The sequence below is a fragment of the Rhincodon typus genome, chromosome 6 (assembly GCF_021869965.1).
Source record: "Rhincodon typus isolate 14 chromosome 6, sRhiTyp1.1, whole genome shotgun sequence".
Taxonomy (NCBI): Eukaryota; Metazoa; Chordata; class Chondrichthyes; order Orectolobiformes; family Rhincodontidae; genus Rhincodon; species Rhincodon typus.
This window is the reverse complement of record NC_063337.1, coordinates 32,647,929-32,669,121: the sequence shown is the minus strand read 5'-3', so window position 1 is coordinate 32,669,121 and position 21,193 is coordinate 32,647,929. Positions and strand designations below refer to the sequence as shown.

Below are 21,193 nucleotides of genomic sequence, written 5' to 3'. Positions count from 1 at the left end.
GGATAACATTTGTTTGAACTCCCCACCCACAAGCTATCTGTCCAAGACCCAATGAAATTAATCTAATGTGTGGTAAATAGCTTTTGGTGACCAGCAATGCTGGACCTTGAACCTGAAAGCATTGATTATGATTTACAATGACAATAGACTAGCTGTTTTAGCAACTGAATGATCCACAACATTAAAATGCTTCAATCATACATTCTGTATCTCTAACAGAATGGCCTGACCTTTGGGGTGTGGGGTATGGAAACTTATCTCTCAGGAAAACAGGGATAGAAATTTTTTTAATAGAGTTTAATAATTTAAGGGCACTGTCTTTGCCATGCTACAATTACTTTGTTAAACTCTTCTAATTTATAAAGTAGTTTATACGGAAATGTTACTAAAACATTACGGTCATCATTCAGTTTTAATGAGAATAAATTTTTGCTTATTTCCTGCACTTCCCTTCAACCCTGATATGTACAATCTTTAATTAGTAGGAGATCATACTAAGGAGAACATTAATTACATTACCATTATTACGTTATCTATTCTGATACGTCCTTTGACCTACAATTCCTTGATTTCAGGGACTCAGTTTCATACAGCATTTTACAACCAGTGATAACAAATTGTTTATGACTTTGAATAAGATGGAACTATCTAAAATCTTTAATTTGTATATACAAGTTGATTTCATACTGTAACTTAGATGTTGTTTTGAACATATGTATAGCTTACTGCAATCATCATGCATTACAGCGATAACTAAAGTCAACTTGATCTCCAATTTCCAATATGAAACTCAACAAAATTTGAAAAAAAAATGCAATGTTACTATCAACAAGGTTTCATTTCTTCAATGGATTTCAGTTTTTAAAAAAAATCAAGATCACATATTTCTAAGAACATTAGATGTCTAAACATTCTATAGCAAGATGCTATGAGATTCTTAGAAAGTCATATAATTCATTTGAATCCCTGCTAATATAACTCAGCCAATCATTTAGAAAATAAAATAAGTTACTTTTATCAGTAAGCATTATGACTGGGACTCAAACTATGAAGAAGAAGAAAATAAAGGCACCATTTGACTAATTGAGTAGTCAGAAGTCATGCCTCCATTAAGCATATTATCTAGACTGAGGCTTCATTACTCATAGGGTGATGCATTGTCAAAGATACTGCCATTATTAAATTTACTCATGGGATCTGGACATCGCTGGATGGTCAGCATTTATAGCCTATCCCTAGTTGCCCTTGAGAAAATGGTAATGAGCTACCTTCTTGAATTTCTGCAGTTCATTGCTGTAGGGAGGAATTGCAGGATTTAAATCCAGTGACATTGGAAAAAACGGTAATATATTCCAAGTCAGGATGGTGAGTGGCTTTGAGGGGAACTTTTAGGTGGTGGTGTTCCCCATAGTTCTGCTGCCCTTGTCCTTCTAGATAGCAGAGGTCCTGTGTTCCCTTCTAAGGATTTTTGATGAATTTCTGCAGTACATCTTGTAAATAGTACACACTGCTGTTACTGTGTAGATGGTGGAGAGAATAGATGCCTACAGAATTGGTGCCAATCAAGCAGACTACTTTGTCCTGGAAGATGTCAAGCTTCTTGAGTAGTGTTAGAACTAGAGTCATCCAGGAAAGTGGGGGGTAATCCATCACACTCATGACTTGTGCTTTATAAATAATGGATAGGCTTTGCAGAGTCATGAGGTGACTTTCTGCAATATCCTAGCCTCTGACCTGTTTTTGTTGCCATTGTGTTTACTTGAAGAGTCCAGTTGAGATTCTGGCCAGTGATAACTCCCAGTTTGTTGATAGTGGGGGATCCAGTGGTGGTAACACCATTGAATGTCAAGTGGCAGTGGTCAGATTGTCTCTTATTGAAGATGGTCATTGCCTGGTATTTGTGTGGTGCAAATGTTACTTGCTACTTGTCAGCTCAAGCCTGGATATTGTCCAGATCTTGTTGCTTTTGAACAAGGACTGCTTCAGTATGTGTGGAGGCATTAATGATGCTGAACATTGTGCAATCATTGGCCAACATCCCCACTTCTGACCTTTTGATGGAGGGAAGATCATTGATGAAGCAGCTGAAAATGGTTGGGCCTAGGGCACTACTCAGAGGAACGTCTACAGAGATAACTTGGAGCTCAGATGACTGACATCTGAAAACCACAATCATCTTATGTGTCAGGTATGACTGCAACGAGCAGAGAGTTTGCATCTGATACGCATTGATTTTAGTTTTGCTAGGTTTCTTTATGCATTTAGCACAGTAGGATTGATGCACAACACATTGGAGGATATCTCCAATGTAAATGCGGAAATAGAGTCAATACTGTTTTTTTAAAAAATGTCACATGGAATTGAAACGTTAACTGTTGCCAACTCTACAGATACAGCCAGATCTACTGAGTTTCTACAGCATTTTCTGTTTTTTTTTTCAGATCAGAAACATCCACAGTATTTTCCTTCATCTTGTGGTTCCTTTTAGAAGTGTTGTCATTATTGTAACATCAGAAATCTGTGCTCAGCACAGTCCCACAAACAGCAAAGCCCAGATAGCCTGTATTGGTGATGTTACTTGAGGAATATATGTTGTCCAGAAGGGAGGAGGACTCCCCTGATCCTTTTCAAAGAGTTCATGGAATCTCTCATGTGAGCCAGAGAGACTGGATAGGGTCTTAGTTTAATGTCTCATATGAAAGAAGATCCCTCCAACAGTGCAGCACTCCCTCATTATTACACTCATGTGTTACTATGAATTTTGTGTTTAAGCCTCTGGAGTAACTATAAAATCAAGCAGATTGCAAGAACTCCAGATACTGGAGTCAGAGATAACACAGTGTGGAGCTGGAGGAACACAGCAGGCCAGGCAACATCAGAGGAGCAGGAAAGTTGATGTTTCAGGTCAGAACCCTTCCTCAGATTTTCTGCCTGCACGCTTTGTTATCTATAAAATCCAGTAGATATTTAAAATTATCTTGCTCTTTTCTCCTAACCCAAAGTAATTTATGTAATTATACTTAAGCAGAAGGAACATAATGAAAAAGGAAATTAATTACAGCTTGCACAGTCGGTGAGAATTTAGTGCATGCCTTCAAAAGAAGACTGGTTTAGTTCCTGGTTGAGGAAATTACAGTCTATAAAAGGTATATTAAATAAATTAAGGCCAAGGGAGTCTCCTGAATTCATTTGGATTGCGTGAGAATTTTCAGTGTTTTTCTCTCTGAATTGATTTTGATTTAGCCTCTTCAACGAGCACAGCTGCTCACTACATGTGGTGTAGTGTATAATAAAGCCAAAGGTATAATGAAACAAGCTCAATAGACCAAGAGGTCTGATCTATGTGGCATTTTTGCATCCAACACAAAGCTTTTGTCATAAGACCATGAGACGTAGGAGCAGAAACAGGCCTTTTGGCCCATCAATCCACCGTTCAATGACATCATGGTTGATCCAATAAATTCAACTCCACTTTTCTGGCTTTCTCCCTAGAATGCTTGATTCCCTTACTAATTAGAAATACGTTTATCTCATCCTTGAATATGCTTAGTGACTCAGCTAATGACAGCATTCTGTGGTAAAGAATTCCATAGATTCACCACCCTCTGAGGTCATCTTGGTCTTAAATTTGTGACTCCTTACTCTGACATTATGCACCCTCATTTTAGACTCTCCCACAGGGAGAAGCAACCCCTTTGTGTCTACCCTGTCAAATCCTCTAAGAATCATATTTGTTTTAATAAGGTTTCCTCTCTCTTTCTCCTAAGCTCCAATGAGTACAAGCCCAAATTACTAAAACTCCTCTCATAAAAGAATGTCTCCATATCTGGGATCAACATAGTGAACCTTCTCTGGGCTGCCTCCAATGCTAGTATATCTTCCCTTAAATTAAGGGGACCAAAACTGTATTCAGTATTTTAGCTGTGGACTGATCTGTGCCTTGCACAGTTTTGGTAAGACTTTTCTAGTTTTATTCCCTTTGTGGTAAATTACAACATTTCATTTGCCTTCCCTATTATTTGTTAAAACTTGGATCCTAGCCTTTTATGATTCATATAACAGGGCCCCCAAATCCCACTGCGATGTAGCTTTCTGCAGGCTTTTTCCATTTAAATAATAGTCAGCTTTTTTATTCTTCCTGTCAAAGTTCATAACCTCATATTTTCTAACATTATATTCCATTGCCTAGTATTTGCCCACTTAACTAGTCTATATTCCTCCTTATATCTTCCTTGTGTCATCCCCATTACTTGTCTTTCCACCTATTTTTGTGTCATCTGCAAACATAGTGATGGTACATGCATTTCCATCATCTAAGTCATCAATAGATATTTAAATAATTGTAGCTCCAGCACTGAACCCTCTGGCATTCCACTAGTTGCAGGTTGCATCCTCAAAATGCCTGCATTATCCCAACTGTCTGCCTTCTAGTAGTTAGCCAATCCTCTTTCCATGCTAATATACTAACCTCAACACCATGTTCTGAAGAAGAGTCATAGCAGACTCCAAATGTTAACTCTATTTCTCTCTCCACTACACTGCTACATCTGCTGAGTTTCTTTAACATTCTCTATGTTTGATTCAGATATCGAGGATCAGCAGTATTTTGAGTTTAAACTACGGATTCTTCTCTTATGAAGTAGCCTTATGTGTGCTACTTTATCAAATGCCTTTTGCAAATTCAAATATACCCGATCTACTGGTCCCCCTTTATCTACCCTTCTTGTTATCTCCTCAAAGACCTGTTTTAAATTTGCCAGGAATGATATCATATCCCCTTCATGAAGCCATGCTGATTCTACTTGATTATATCCAGTGTTCCTAAATACTCCACCGTTACATTCCTTATAATAGGCTAATCTTTTCCCAATGGCAAACTTTAAGCTAACTAACCTGTAGTTAACTTTTTTTTTTGCCTTCTTCTCTTTTTGAATAAAATCTTCTGGTCCTTTTATAATCTAAGCATTCTTGGAAGATTACTACCAGTGTGCCCACTACCTTTGTAGCCACTTCCTTTAAAATTCAAGAATGCAACCCTTTAAGTCTAGGGAAGTTATCCGCCATTAGTTCTATTAGTTTCCCTGGTATGTTTTCTCTCGTGAAAGTTGTGTTTATTTCCACTTTCCCCATCTGTAAGCCCTCTGATTATTTAGTATTTTTGCAAAAAATATCCTCTACCATGATGCCAAGTATATGGTCAACTCTCTGCCGTTTTGTGGCTCCCCATCATTATTTCCCCCAGGTTCATTCTCCAAGGCCCTTATGTTCACTGTTGCCTCTCTCTTCCATTTTAAATATTTAAAGAAGCTCCCACTGTCTGTTTTTATGTTACTTGTTTGTTTGCCCTGACAGTTTATTTTCATTTTTGCTTTGGTTCCCTTTTGTTGGCTTTTAAAACTTTCCCAATTATTTGATTTACTACTAACCTTTGCCACATAGTATCAAATTGTATTTTTTTTGTTTCAATCTTTAACTTCTCAGTGCTAGGCATTGGCTGTACTGTTCAAGATAGGTACTTTCTGGTTCTGTGCTGTACCTTCAAACCCATTCGGAATTGTGTTGAGATGAGCTAATTGCATTTCATATACATGCCTTATAGCCAGTTATAAGTGAAACATTTATTTCCATTTGAAAGAATTGGATTAAATCCCATCCTAGAGGAGAATAGACAAGTAGAAACACAAACAAAAGACAAAGAATATGTTCCAAAAATGTAAAAACCCTCAACTCTAAGATCAATTCATCAAAAATGTTGTACATTTATATGCAGATGTAACTAGAAGCTTTCCTATGATAAAGACGTAATTGCTTTGTGTACCTTGTAAGGGTTAGTTTTGAATGGTTAAGCATGGGTCTTCAAATGCTTCCCTGCCCTCTCAGTAAGACAAGAATATGAGAAGTTAAAAGCTACTGTGATGCTCTGAATAATTCCACATACAGAGAAAATACAATATTTGTAAAAGTACTGAACACAACATTAATCAGAATTGATACATTTGTAGGTACACATTAATTATTTAAATACCTTGTATTTTCCATCCAGTAATTCTGTTCTTTCAGTAACACCATGTATCTTATTTCCAGTCATGTTGCTGCCAAACGCATCCAGAAAAACAGTGCTGCTTTCAGTCTCTTGTGTTTTACATCTGGAAATAATATTTAAAATTCATTATAGCCTTGACAAAATGTTTACATGATTTCACTTAAGAGTAGGTCACTTTTTAGTAAATAGAAACTGCTGACTCATTTAAAAAGAAGCTAATTTTAAGAAAACTAATTTATGAAAGTTACCAAGAATGCAGAAAACTCAAGAGAAAGAGTTTCTGTGCTCATTCATCAACAGATGGCTTCCTAAAGTTATGAATTCCAGAAATCTGAGATTCCTCTTTCCATATTTGTTTACCCATACATTGTGGCTGAATTTTTGATGAAAGATCCTTCAACCTATTAGTGTGTTTTTGTTTTGCTCAGTAAAAGGGATTGAAAGTAGATACCCCATTTCTCTCAAAGAACACAGGAACTATCATTTAAACAAGTAAATCAAAGAATGAAGGTCCTCCTTCACTTTGAATTTCCTGATTGAATTTCATGAAAGGGTGCCTAAAGTAGTGGATAGGGTGAGGTCCATAGATGTTATTCAAAAGGGCTTCAAGACAGCAAGTGATAAAGTCCTCCATAAGATACTGTTGGAAGCTCATGAAATTGAAGGTAAATTATTGGCCTGGTTACAAAATTGCCTGAGTGAAAGGAGACAAAGAATAGGGAAAATGAGCAGGAACTGTCATTGGCAAGACATAGCAGTCACGTCTTGCAAAGATTTGTATTGAGACATTAATGTTTTAGCACATTTATTAATGACTTAGAATATGGGATAGAAAACTACAACTCTAACTGCATCAGATGCCTTCTGAGAATACAAATAAATTATATCTACTACTTCTCCTTTATCTATTAAGCTTGTTACCTCCTCCAACAATTCCAATAAATCTGTCAGACATAATTTCCTCTTTGTGAAACCAAGCCAGAAAAGTAGCTCAGTAATGGCACATCAATTTATTTAACATCAGTGGTAGGCAAGCTTTTAGAAACAATGATTTGAGACAAAATTAAGTCACTTGGACAAAGGCAGGTTAAGTAAGGAAAGTCGGTTTGGATTTGTTAAGGGTGAATTGTGTTTAATTGACATACATGAATTTTTTAATGAGAACAGAGAGGTTTAATTTGAATAATGAAATTGATGTGGTACACCTGAACTTCCAAAAGATATTTGTCAAAGTTCTGCAGAGCAGATTGGATTTAAAAAAAAGTTGGAACTCATGGAATACAAAGTGCAGTAGTAAAATACATGCAAGATTGGCTGAGTAAGTGCAAACAGAGGTTAGTGGTGAATGGTTGTGCAGACTAGTGGCATGTTAGATAGAATCCCTACAGTGTGGAAACAGGCCCTTCGGCCCAACAAGTCCACACCGAACCTCAGAGCATCCCACCCAGACCCATCTCCCTATAACCCACCTAATCTACACCTGTTTGGATGTTTAGAATGGAATTTCACAATGATCGATGTTAGGACCCCCACCTGTCCTGATATATAATAATGACTTGGACTTTGCACACCTTCAAAATTTTAAACACAGAAAACTTAGAAGTATTGCAGTCTGTGAGGAGGATAGTGTTAAACCTCAAAAGGACATTGAAAGGTTAGTGGTCTAGGCTGCCAGGTGGAACATGAAGCTGAATGTGAAAGACATGTGAAGTTTTTCACTTTGGTAGGAATTGTGGAGACACAACATATAAAAAAGGTAGTATGTCAGAGGCTAGGACTCCTGCAGTGAGTAACTCACCTCCTGACTCCCCAGAGCCTGTCCACCATCTCCAAGGCACAAGTCAGGAGTGTGACAGAATACTGGATGCCTGGATGAATGCACTCTTGAACAACACTTGAGAAACTTGTCATCATTCAGGATAAAGTAGCCTGTTTGATTGGCTCCACATCCACAAACATTCACTCCTTCCACCACTGATGCTCAGTAGCAGCAGTATGTACTATCTACAAGATGTACTGCAGAAATTCACCAAGGCTTCTTGGACAGCACCTTTTAAATCCATAACCACTTCCATCTAGAAGGCAATGGTAACAAATACATGGGAACACCATCTTCTTCAAGTTCCCCTCCAAGCCACTCATCACCCTGACTTGGGAATACATTGCTGTTCCTTTATTGTCATGGTAAATATCCTAGAACTCCCTCTGTTATGGGTTTACCTACAAAACATGGACTGCAGCAGTTCGAGAACACAACTTGTCACTATTTTCTTGGGGGCTAGAGATGGGCAGTAATTGTTGGCTCAGCCAGTGATGCTAACATCTCATGATTGAATAAAAAATTTCTAATACATTTCTCCGTTCTTCATTCAATTTACTGAAATAACATAAATACTGAGGAATTCCCATAAAGCCATGTTTCACAGGCTAAATCGCTTGAAAATGTGTGTGCACTGAAAGAGTTTCAAAATTTTTTTCAGGCAATATTGTCAATAAAACAAATTGCAAAAGTAATACAAAATGACAATTTTAAATTGCACCTGAAAGGGCTGCTAGTCCCTTTAAGACTCTTTTTCAAAAGCAGTCTGTCTTGCACTTCCAATATATTTGAGTGAAATTGAAAGCATGTATTAATATTATAATGAAGTTTCCACCTAGTTCTGGCAGGAGGTTCTGGCGCCTGATGATATCCTGACCGGAAATATAAGTCAAGCGCAAAAAGGGAAGGGACCTGGCACAACTGATCTACAATCATTTGTTCCAATGTGTGCTGTGTCTGCCCACTTGGGGTCATAAGGGACAAGGTTAATACATCTGTGAATACTTCAATATCTTTGACTGTCAATTGCAGTTTCTTTCTGTAACACAAAATCTAGAACTTTAAAATTCTGTAAACTGAATGTGGTGAGGTTGATTTTTGAAAGAATCCATAAAATTCTACTAATTCATTGGATTTGGGAATGTATTATCATCTTTATTGTATCACAGTGATTTATAATATAGGTCTACTGTAAAATCAGTTGTAAACATTTGACATTTTATTTTTGGGAAGCATCACCACAAGGAAACAGCAACACAGTTTAATTTAAACAACTTTTTATACGTGTTGGCAGGGCATTTGATTAGACAATGTTCTTAAAATTTTTCACTGAAAGTTACAAGTGATCTTTTGGCTAATGATTCTATTTCTATACTATATAGTCAAAATAAATGTTGCATGAACCATATTTGAAAAAGCAAGGGTATATTCACACTGTGCGGTTGGTGCATAATGATTTTGCTTTGCATTGACATTGCATCTAAGGCACAAACACATCTTGAATCTATAGTCAGATTCCAAGCTGACAACCAAATAAGTTAATTTAGCTGAGGAGACCTCCAATTTGTACTCAAAAAGTTTAGCATTGGTGCAAAGCTGAAACTTGTTCCCACAAGCACTAAATTTACACTGTAAATGCATTAGAACACTAAAAAATAAGAACATAAGAACTAGGAGCAGGAATAGACAGTTTAACCCCGCGAGCCTGCACTGTCATTTAATACAATCATGGCTTATCTCATCTCAGCCTCAACTCCACTTTCCTGTCTGCTCTCCATAACCCATCTGTCTGTCTATCTCCTCCTTAAATTTACTCGATGTCCCAGCATCCATCACATTCTGGGTAGTGAATTCCACAAATTCACGATGTTTTAAGAGAGTAATTTCTCCTCATATCTGTTTTAAATCTGGTGGCCCTTATTCTAAGACAATGACCTCTTTTTCTAGATTGCCCATAAGATGAAACATTCTCTCTATGTCCAAATTGTCAATCCCCTTTAATTTTATCCCCGCTCATTCTTCAAATCTCTAGACGGAATAGGACTAAATTGCTCAAATAGGGTCCCAACCCGTCAGCTTTCCTGTTCCTCTGATGCTGCCTGGCCTGCTGTGTTCTTCCAGCTCCACACTTTGTTATCCCTAAATTGCTCAATCTCTCTTCATAAGACAAATCCCTCATCTATGGAATCAATCTAGTGAGCCTCCACTAAACTCCCTGCAATGCAACAACATTCCTCCTCAAGTAAAGAGACCAAAACTATATGCAATAATCCAGGTGCTATCTCACAACTGTTTTGTACAATTGCTGTACATCCCCTTACCTTTATATTATATTCCTTTTGCAATAAATGCCAAATTCCATTTGCCTTCTTAATTACTTGCTTTACCTGCATTCTAGTTTCCTACAATTCATGCATGAGGATACACAGACCCCTCTGCACCAAAGTGCTCTGTAGTTTCTCTACATTTAGACAATAAGTTGCCTTTATATTTCTCTGATCAAAATGGATAATGTCTCCCATGTTAAACTTCATCTGCCAAATTCTGGCCCACTCACCTGGCCTATCCATATCCATTTGTAAATTTCTTATATCTTCATTGCAACTCACTTTCCCACCTATTTTATTGTCATCTGCAAATGCGGCTATGGTATTTTCTGTCCCTGCAGCCAAGTCATTAATAATAACAATAAATAATTGGGCCCCGAGGACTGAATTCTGTGGCAACCCACAAGTTACATCTTGCCAACCAGAAAAGACCCATTTTTCCCAACTCTCTGCTTTCTGTTGATTAGGTAATGCCCCATCCAGACTAATAAATTACCCCTGGCCCTAAGTGAACAAAACATATGGAAATGATGGATACCTGAGAGTAACTGGCGTCTCCTTCTAGCTTTTCTGGCTGAGAAGTAATCTATGGGAGTAGATCACCTGCCCAATTTTCCTTACATTGAAATCAGTAGCACAAAAATTGGGCACATTTTGTAAGGTTTAAGGAGTGTAGTGGTGAGTGAATATTACATGAAAACTATAATCTTATCTGAATCTTTTTAAGTTTATCAGAACAAGCCATACACATTATGAAATATCTCAGATATTTACTGGAATTAAAAAAAAACAAATTTAAAGATGGTTATTATCCACAACATTTGTATTGGATAAAAATGGATCATAAGGTGGAAAAAATATCATCTGAGAATTTTTTGACGTATCTATAAACTTATCATTACTGGAATGATGCCATGCAGAATTGAGGTATTAATACACAGAAAATTAATGTTGCCCTTTGCTGATTGAAGCTGAATAATTTTGAATGGATTATTATACAATCTGAACCAATTTAGTTCTAGTAAAATTTTGATCTACATTTTTTCTCAAATTCAGAATTATTAATCCATCTAGTAAGCAAATTATGCTCCTCCAGGATCAAAGTTTATCTTTACTGCCTAATATTTAGCTATGTAACAGTATGTTTCAAGGTTGTATCAATTGAATACTCCAGTGTCTATCTACACAATCTTGCAAATACCTCCATTTACCTTTCTCCTGTCTTTGCAAAGGCAGCCTCCTAAACAGCTTAATGAGACAATTTGGAAGAAAGTTCTTTAATCAATGAGAATGAGAATATGGATCTTGCTATAATAGGGAGTGGGTGAATACATACATTTTAAGGAGAAACAAAACCAAAACAAGAAGGAAAAGGGATTGCTAAAGGTTATGATGGTGAATTGAGATGACAAAAGCTAGGAGGATTCTTGTGTGGAGAATAAAAGCCAGCATGGAGAGATGACCTATTTCTATTCTGTATATTCTTTGCAATGATGTTATTACAATATTTAATGGCCAAATGCATGCTGAAACGCTGTTTTAATAGAAAATATGCAAACAGAAAACATTCACATTGAATTTTGATTTTATTAATAATTCTCCTTATTAAAAAGTATTATTCAGTCTGTGATTTCCTATAATTATTAGTGAGCTGTCTGCTGTATCTTATGAGCAAAGTCTTTGAAACTAGCATACACTTAAACTTAGTAGAAAACTCTCACAGTGCTTCTGATTTTTTTTATAAGACCTTGGCAATCAATTATTTACCCCTGTAGTTTTTACCTTAGTAACTTCACATTCCTCCAAACTGTCAAGCCTGTCTATGCACTGAATTTGATCACACACATTACTTATTCTTCCTATTTAATTATCTGATATTCTACTGATATGTAAATGAATGGGCAGCCAACTCCCATATTTCAATTATTCCATTAAATGCACTGCTTATTATATCAAAAACACTTTGTGATACCCATACACTGATCAATTTTGGATGATAGAGTTTAAAAGGCTAGAGCACTGTCATAAAAACTTTTTAGATTCTCTATTATCTGAGTAGGTATTGCCAAATGAATACTAACCAAGTATATATACATTTCTTGGAATTTGAGCTGTCTCTCCATAGAGTTGTCTGAGTGAAATTTCAACTAAATTGTAATAGGAATCTCTTCATGAATATAACATGCTAAATAGATGCAAAACTCAGTCATAGGGATTGATCTGGCAGCCAATAGAAAACTCTAATGCCAAAATAAAGGGCCAGAATCCTGCAGATCAAAGCCTACCTCCTTGAAAACATTGATGAATAACATAATGGTTAGTCCAGTAGGAAGTAATTCCCTTGATTTTATTGTTATAATATTCTTTAGAATCCCACAAAAATGGGTAAAAGATCTGGATTTTGTTGCACAGTAGTTACTTGGATAGTTACTGGTTTTTACATTGCAACAGTAGCAATGGCTTCAAGGATGCTAATGTCCATATTTTATTCAATCGTTCTGAAAGAACACTAAAGATTCTGGATTCTTGTTTCAGTTTAGAGTAATGTGATTACTTGAATTATAAAGGTAGGCTATTTCCTATATTTTGGAATGAGAAGAATCAAATGGTAGGTAATCCAAGTCAGTCTTCATTGCTTTACACTGTGATAAAATGGTAACTGTTAGTACTGTGTTTTACCATCACATCTTACAGCATTTGTAAGATTAGAATGTTCAAATCACAGATCTTGTGCTATGAACACAAATAGAGTTGGGAGGCAGCCAAATTGTAACAATTAGTAGTCAACAAACTGGGATATATATTGAGTGCCAAATAACAGGCTTTTCAAAATTTATAGCAAGTCATTAGCAGTAAGTTCCAGACTTCAGGAAAATGCAATCAGAGACGTGGAACTGGGCTTTCAGCACAGCATAGGACCAATTCATGCCAGTTAGAAATGTTTTATTGTAAAAGATAATTACACTGAAAACGTAACAGGGAGGTGATGATGTGGTGTTGATGCAAGCAAAATTTTCCTCCTTGTGAAGATCTTGGAAAAATCACCACTGCAAACCAAGACAAGAATGCAAACAGAAGTAATAAGGTCTCAAGAAGGCTGTTTGGTTTAAGGAAAATGTTGAGAGAAATATTGAATTCTCTGAAATGATGAGTCACTGAGTTTAGGTCACTCAATCTGAATTCATGTTTTAGAAAGTTTTGTTAATATCTTATTTCTGTATACTCCCTCTGTGCATGTGCACTGGCAGACCTGAGACACAATAGGGGCTCTGGGTTTCATGGTACTAATCATGTCAAATTCTTGTTACATATTCCTTCCAGCTTTTCCAGCTCAAAAGTAATCTTGCAGTGGTGGTGGTGATGGGGATGGTGGTGCTTGGGGGTCAGGGGGTTGCAGATTGCCTGCCAAGTCCAATCACACCTCCAGAGGCATCTTGTCTATATGGGTGGATGGAACATATACTCTGCCTTACAATGAGGGTGTTGGCAATGTGGGAAGTTGTGGTGGTGGAGATAGTGAAAATACTGGCTGGAAACAATCTACGGTAGTATTGTGGAGCTAGAACATGCTCTTCTGTTCCACTTGGGTCCACGTAAGACTTGAAGAAATAATTTGCCTGGTGTGATGCCGGCGGATAAGATGGAATGGAGCGGGCCAGGCCGAGAAAAGCAGAGTACCATGGATCCTGGAAATCTGAAATAAAAATAATAAGTAGTGGAGAAACTCAGCAGGTCTGGCAGCATCTGTGGAGAAAGAAACAGAGTGAACGTTATAAGTCCAATATGACTCTTTTTCAGAACTGTAAGTCATATCGGATTTGAAACATTAACTCTGTTTCTCTCTTCACAGATGTTGGCAGACCTGCTGAGTTTCTCCAGAACATTCTGATTCTATTCCAAGTGAAATTTTTTTAGCATCTGCAGTATTTTGTTTTTATTTGAGTGGTTCTTCTTCAGAACTATTCAAAAGAAGATCATATTGGATCTGAAATATTAATTCTGTTTCTCTCCACAGATTTGCCAAACTGTTGTGTTTCTCCAGAACTGTCTCTTTTTATTACCTACCTTGTAAGCACCAAACAACTTCTCCAATGGACACTTAAATAGCCTTTGGACTTCTTGTTGATATATTGGAGGCCAAACTGTAAAAGCTCTGATGAATTAAGCAATCAGTCAGACAAATGTTCAGCTTGGACACAGCCAGACTACGACATTTGTCATTACATGTATTTTGCTACAGTAATACTGGTGTAAATTGTTTAAATTTCTGTCCCATTTTTTTGGTTGAGAGTGACCTGATGCAATGTGGAAAATCAATATGAAAGAAACCAGTTGAAAGGAAAATCTAATTTTAGATTTTAGATTGAGCAGATGTGTAGGCCATTGAACACTGGTATTAGATTTTAAATGCAAATGTAATTCAATTTCAAAAAACTGTCATCATAATATGGGAATTTTACAAATGGCACATGAAACATTAATAGGATTTTTTTTTAAACTATATGCTCTATTATTGCTATTGGAGTTTTTCTAGGACTTTTCTAAATACAGTCTTTCTCATGCAGGCTAAAAATTGTAGCACTCCCTTCTGGAGGAAACATCTGAAAGATTTATAATATTTTTATCGACACCAAAAAAAATGGACAAAGGATAATTGTGATATTTTAAATAGATTGTAAAAACATGTTAATAAAAGCATAGCCAAGAACGTGCTGTTAAATATATAACACAATCTAATTTTGTTCCAATACCAGTTTCTCATGGTACTGTTAAAGGGCATGGCTGTCATAGTAATTTAAACCTTGAAAAATATTTGTCACCATTGTAGTTGTGATGGAATGTTTAGGATTGATTGGGTCTCAAGCACTAATCAGACATTCAGGGGAAGTACATTGCACCACATTTGAAGAGTGAGAGACAATTGTGCTGCTGGGAATGATGTTGTAGCGGGGGTAGGAAACTAAAACAACAAGAGGAAAGCAGCATATACTGTGATTTTGCACAGGAAACCAGCAGCACCTTCTGCTAGAGTGAGATAAGAAAACTCCCATGGCCCATGCAGGAGAAGGCTACTGCTATCTGCCTGCCAATGTGTTTAAGAACCACCTCTTAGCAATGGAACTTGCACAAAGGCTGTCAATTCAAATGAACTCCAAAGTAAGACATGATTCTGAATTTCTAAACGGTAAAGGTCTTTATCTGGATTCAAAATTCACCCTGACAGTAGAGAAATTCTCCCAAAACTGTCTAAAACACGAATTAAGATTGAGTGATCTAAACTCAGTGACTCATCATTACAGAGAATTCAATATTTCTCTCAACGTTTTCCTGAAGCCTAACAGCCTTCTTGAGAACAAAAGAAATAGCATGAAGTGATTTACATACAAACGATGATGTTGTAGAAGGTTTACCTCCAAACTTTTGTTTGATTTCTGATTAAAAGGCTAAGTTCCATTCAATTAACACATACTTCCTTTAATCCATTTGAACTTTTATCTTCAAAAGCTTACTGTTCACACTCAGACACCGTGTGGCAGATTTTCAATTATAGCGCACAGCAGTAGTTGGAGCAGTTATACCACCCATTCTGTAGCAACAGCAAGAGCCTTGAATCCATTTATGCTTGGGCCCCAATGAAAATATTTATGAATGCTCCTGCTTGATTCAGTCAGTGCATAGGCCATCCATTTCAAGTACAGCTTACAAATGGATTCAAGTAGGCCTAGTGTATCCGTTGAGCAGGCGGATTTTAAATATATATTCAGCTGCCTACCTCCGTTTATTTTAACAAAAAAAACACACAGTGGTAGGAATTCAAAGAATGTCCTCATTCTGTTACTTATTAACGAGAAATTAGGGGAATGTCATTTACCTGGGAGTCCAGTTCTTTTGATTGCTATACAATGGTTATTATCCTGAAAAAGGTCAGTTTGGCTTTAGCTATGATGCCTCCTTTAGTCAAATAGCCTGTCACCTAGGTTTACAAATTAAGAATTTGAGCAAAACAATAAAAATGTGTTGAAGACCAATAGAGGCAATGTGGATCATTGCCTTCAGAAAAGATCAGATAAGGGAGGTGACTATTTCCTTCCTTGTCAAGCAGTATTAAATTTTCAGGGAGTACATTTTAGCATACCTATATAGAAAACATCTGATAGCCAAATTGATAAGACATTTGTGTTTCAACTCCCTGCAGCAACTGACATGATCAAATTCTGAATTTAAATATATACAATAATTTTTGATGAATTGAAAGGCGAGATTAAAAAACTGGAATTATATCATAGCTTGTTAAATGATATCTATACCTTTAAGATCATCTGAGGTTAGAGTTTTGAATTTGGACTTGTCAAAGTTATTCACATGTGCTTGCTGCTCTTTGATTCTTCCCACTGTTTGAACAGAAAACAATGCCACAAAAGTAAAATAATAATTTCCCCTTAAAAGGCAATATTGGATAGTGAATATTTGCAAGTTATGCACCATCAATTATCACCTGTATTTTAAATGTAGAGCGTTATCACTGTCCTTGATTTATTAGATTGTCTGCTTACCCTGACCCAAATGGAATGCACAGTCTTTCAATTTCTACTCCAGTCTGGCTGTTGTGTTGAAATAAGCCTGGATCATACAGTATGCATGATGTACATAGTTCTTTGTTTTTCATGCCAGCAGTTATGTTGAATTAAAACCATATTAACATCAACCAGGAAAACAAGCTTGCTTCAGGACGTGGTCCTTCCCCTCCTCGGTGGTCGAGAACGCCCTCAACCGTGTCTCCCACATCTCCCGCACCTCATCCCTCACACCCCGTCCACGCAATAAAAACCAAAAAAGAATCCCCCTCGTCCTCACGTACCACCCCACCAACCTCCGGATCCAACGCATCATCCTCCGACACTTCCGCCATCTGCAATCCGACCCCACCACCAAAGACATCTTTCCCTCCCCACCTTTATCTGCTTTCCGGAGGGACAACTCTCTCCGTGACTCCCTTGTCCGCTCCACACTCCCCTCCAGCTCCACCACACCCGGCACTTTTCCCTGCAACCGCAGGAAGTGCTACACCTGCCCCCATACCTCCTCCCTCACCCCCATCCCAGGCCCCAAGAAGACTTTCCACATCAAGCAGATGTTCACCTGCACATCTGCCAATGTGGTATACTGCATCCGCTGTACCCGGTGTGGCTTCCTCTACATCGGGGAAACCAAGCGGAGACTCGGGGACCGCTTTGCAGAACACTTACGCTCGGTTCGCAACAAACAACTGCACCTCCCAGTCGCGAACCATTTCAACTCCCCCTCCCATTCCTCAGACGACATGTCCATCCTGGGCCTCCTGCAGTGCCACAACGATGCCACCCGAAGGTTGCAGGAACAGCAACTCATATTCCGCTTGGGAACCCTGCAGCCCAATGGTATCAATGTGGATTTCACAAGTTTCAAAATCTCCCCTCCCCCCACCGCATCCCAAAACCAGTCCAACTCGTCCCTGCCTCCCTAACCTGTTCTTCCTCCCACCTATCCCCTCCTCCCACCCCAAGCCGCACCTCCATCTCCTACCGACCAACCTCATCCCACCCCCTTGACCTGTCCGTCCTCCCTGGACTGACCTATCCCCTTCCTAACTCCCTACCTACACTCACCTTTCCTGGCCCCATCCCCGCTTCTTCGACCTGTTTGTTTCCTCTCCACCTATCCTCTCCTCTATCCCTCTTCTATCCGCCTCCCACTCTCTCCCTATTTATTTCAAAACCCCCTTCCCCTCCCCCTTTTCTGATGAAGGGTCTAGGCCCGAAACGTCAGCCTCTCTGCTCCTATGATGCTGCTTGGCCTGCTGTGTTCATCCAGCCCTGCACCTTGTTGTCTCAAACAAGCTTGCTTATTTTGTTTCTGAATATATTCAAGGGATGCCAATCAGCTTTTCTAAATCCGAATTCCTTACGACATCACCGACAGAGACTTTTTTTCTGACTGATCTCTGGAGGAATTGAGATATATTTTCCTCTTTTGGGTAAATAAATTATTAATAATCAAGAAAAGTTGCAGCTGGTAGCTGTTCTCCTTCCATCAATTTTGAGAATCCCAATTTGGCACCCCATCTACCACCATTAACGTTCACTTGCTCCACTACCAACATATAGTGGGAGTAATGTGTAGCATCTATAAGATGCACTACAGTAAATCACCAAGACTCCTTACACAGCACCTTCCAAACCCACAATGTCTACCACCTAGAAAGACAAGGGCAGCTGATGCATGGGAACAGCACTGGGTGTACCTACATCCATGGTGTACAGCAGTTCAAAGTGACATCACCTTCACAAGGGATGGAGGGATGTCTAATAAATATCAACCAAGCGAGCAACACACACATCCTATGAACAAATAATGGAAGAAAACAATACTAGAAAACTGATTAATCAGAACCAAACAGTTTTAACTTAAATTGGTACATAATTGGGAAAACTGACCAAAATACTCTCTAGCTTCTGTTAAGAAAGCACAGAAAAAGATGATTTAATGCTTGATTTCCTATCCCACATTGCTGGCTACAAGCATTGCTAACATCAGCAATTATAAGATCACCACAATTTCATGGATCAACTTTTTATCATAAATAACTAGATCAACATATTGTAATCAAATACTTCCTAGCTCATGGGAACAGATGTCTCACCAGATCTATTCTACTTGTCTACCATGCTAAACATTTTCTGAATCAGCCATTGCTATAGCCTTGTACTCATATCTTTCTTTAGTTTCTCTCCTTTCACCCTTCATAGTGTCATACAGCACAGAATCAGACTCTTCAGTCCAACTTATCTATGCTGACCAGGTTTCCCAAACTAAATACCAGAACATAAGAGACAACAAGGTGCAGAGCTGGATGAACACAGCAGGCTAAGCAGCATCATAGGAGCAAAAAGGCTGACGTTTCGGGCCGAGACCCTTCATCAGAAATGGGGGAGGGGAAGGGGGTTCTGAAATAAATAGGGAGAGAAGGGGAGGCGGATAGAAGATGGATGGAGGAGAAGATAGGTGGAGAGGAAACAGACAGGTTGAAGAGGCAGGGATGGAGCCAGTAAAGGTGAATGTAGGCGGGGAGATAGGGAGGGGATAGGTCAGCCCAGGGAGGACGGACAGGTCAAGGGGGCGGGATGAGGTTAGTAGGTAGGAGATGGGGGTGCGGCTTGAGGTGGGAGGAGGGGATAGGTGGGAGGAAGAACAGGTTAGGGAGGCGGGGACAAGCTGGGCAGGTTTTGGGATGCAGTGGGGAGAGGGGAGATTTTGAAGCTTGTGAAGTCCACATTGGGCTGCAGGGTTCCCAAGCAGAATATGAGTTGCTGTTCCTGCAACCTTCGGGTGGCATCGTTGTGGCACTGTAGGAGGCCCAGGATGGACATGTCGTCTGAGGAATGGGAGGGGGAGTTGAAATGGTTCGCGACTGGGAGGTGCAGTTGTTTATTGCGAACCCAGCGTAGGTGTTCTGCAAAGCGGTCCCCGAGCCTCCGCTTAGTTTCCCCGATGTAGAGGAGGCCACAACAGGTACAGCGGATGCAGTATACCACATTGGCAGATGTGCAGGTGAACATCTGCTTGATGTGGAAAGTCTTCTTGGGGCCTGGGATGGGGGTGAGGGTGGAGGTATGGGGGCAGGTGTAGCACTTCCTGCAGTTGCAGGGAAAGGTGCCAGGTGTGGTGGGGCTGGAGGGGAGTGTGGAGCGGACGAGGGAGTCATGGAGAGAGTGGTCCCTCCAGAAGGCAGATAAGGGTGGGGAGGGAAAGATGTCTTTGGTGGTGGGGTCGGATTGCAGATGGCAGAAGTGTCGGAGGATGATGCGTTGGATCCGGAGGTTGGTGGGGTGGTACGTGAGGACAAGGGGGATTCTTTTTTGGTTGTTATTGCGGGGACGGGGTGTGAGGGATGAGTTGCGGGAAATGTGGGAGACACGGTTGAGGGCGTTCTCGACCACTGAGAGGGGGGAAGTTGTGGTCCTTGAAAAACGAGGACATCTGAGATGTACGGGAGTGGAATGCCTCATCCCGGGAGCAGATGCGGCGGAGGCGAAGGAATTGGGAATAGGGGATGGCATTTTTGCAGGAAGGTGGGTGGGAGGAGGTGTATTCTAGGTAGCTGTGGGAGTCGGTGGGCTTGAAATGGATATCGGTTTCTAGGTGGTTGCCCGAGATGGAGACAGAGAGGTCCAGGAAGGAGAGACAGGTATTAGAGATGGTCCAGGTGAACTTAAGGTTGGGGTGGAAGGTGTTGGTGAAGTGGATGAACTGTTCGAGCTCCTCGTGGGAGCATGAGGCGGCGCCAGTACAGTCATCAATGTAACGGAGGAAGAGGTGGGGTTTAGGGCCAGTGTAGGTACGGAAGAGGGATTGTTCCACGTAACCTACAAAGAGGCAGGCATAGCTTGGGCCCATGCAGGTACCCTTGGCCACCCCATTTGTAGGAAGTGGGAGGAATTGAAAGAGAAGTTGTTGAGGGTGAGGACGAGTTCGGCTAAGCGGATGAGGGTGTCAGTGGAGGGGGACTGGTCGGGCCTGCGGGACAGGAAAAAGCGGAGGGCCTTTAGGCCATCTGTATGGGGAATGCAGGTGTAAAGGGACTGGACGTCCATGGTGAAGATGAGGTGTTGGGGACCGGGGAATTGGAAGTTCTGGAGGAGGTGGAGGGCGTGGGTGGTGTCACGGACGTAGGTAGGGAGTTCCTGGACCAAGGGGGAGAAAATGGAGTCCAGATAGTTGGAGATAAGTTCGGTGGGGCAGGAGCAGGCGGAGAAAATGGGTCAACCAGGGCATCACAGCTTCAAAATCTCCCCTCCCCCCACCGCATCCCAAAACCAGCCCAGCTCGTCCCCGCCTCCCTAACCTGTTCTTCGTCCCATCAATCACCTCCTTCCACCTCAAGCTGCACCCCCATCTCCTACCTACTAACCTCATCCCACCCCCTTGACCTGTCCGTCCTCCCTGGACTGACCTATCCCCTCCCTT

At 39.8% G+C, this 21,193-nt stretch overlaps 1 protein-coding gene across 1 annotated transcript in view; it reads right to left on the bottom strand.

Annotated features, from left to right (window-relative positions):
* flt1 (fms related receptor tyrosine kinase 1) overlaps nt 1-21,193 on the bottom strand; it is a 157,869-nt gene that overhangs the window by 76,789 nt on the left and 59,887 nt on the right. Inside the window, exon 11 of the mRNA XM_048597647.1 lies at nt 6,026-6,146. Within this exon, the coding sequence (XP_048453604.1) occupies nt 6,026-6,146 (121 nt within the window). The remainder of the gene's footprint in view (nt 1-6,025; nt 6,147-21,193) is intronic.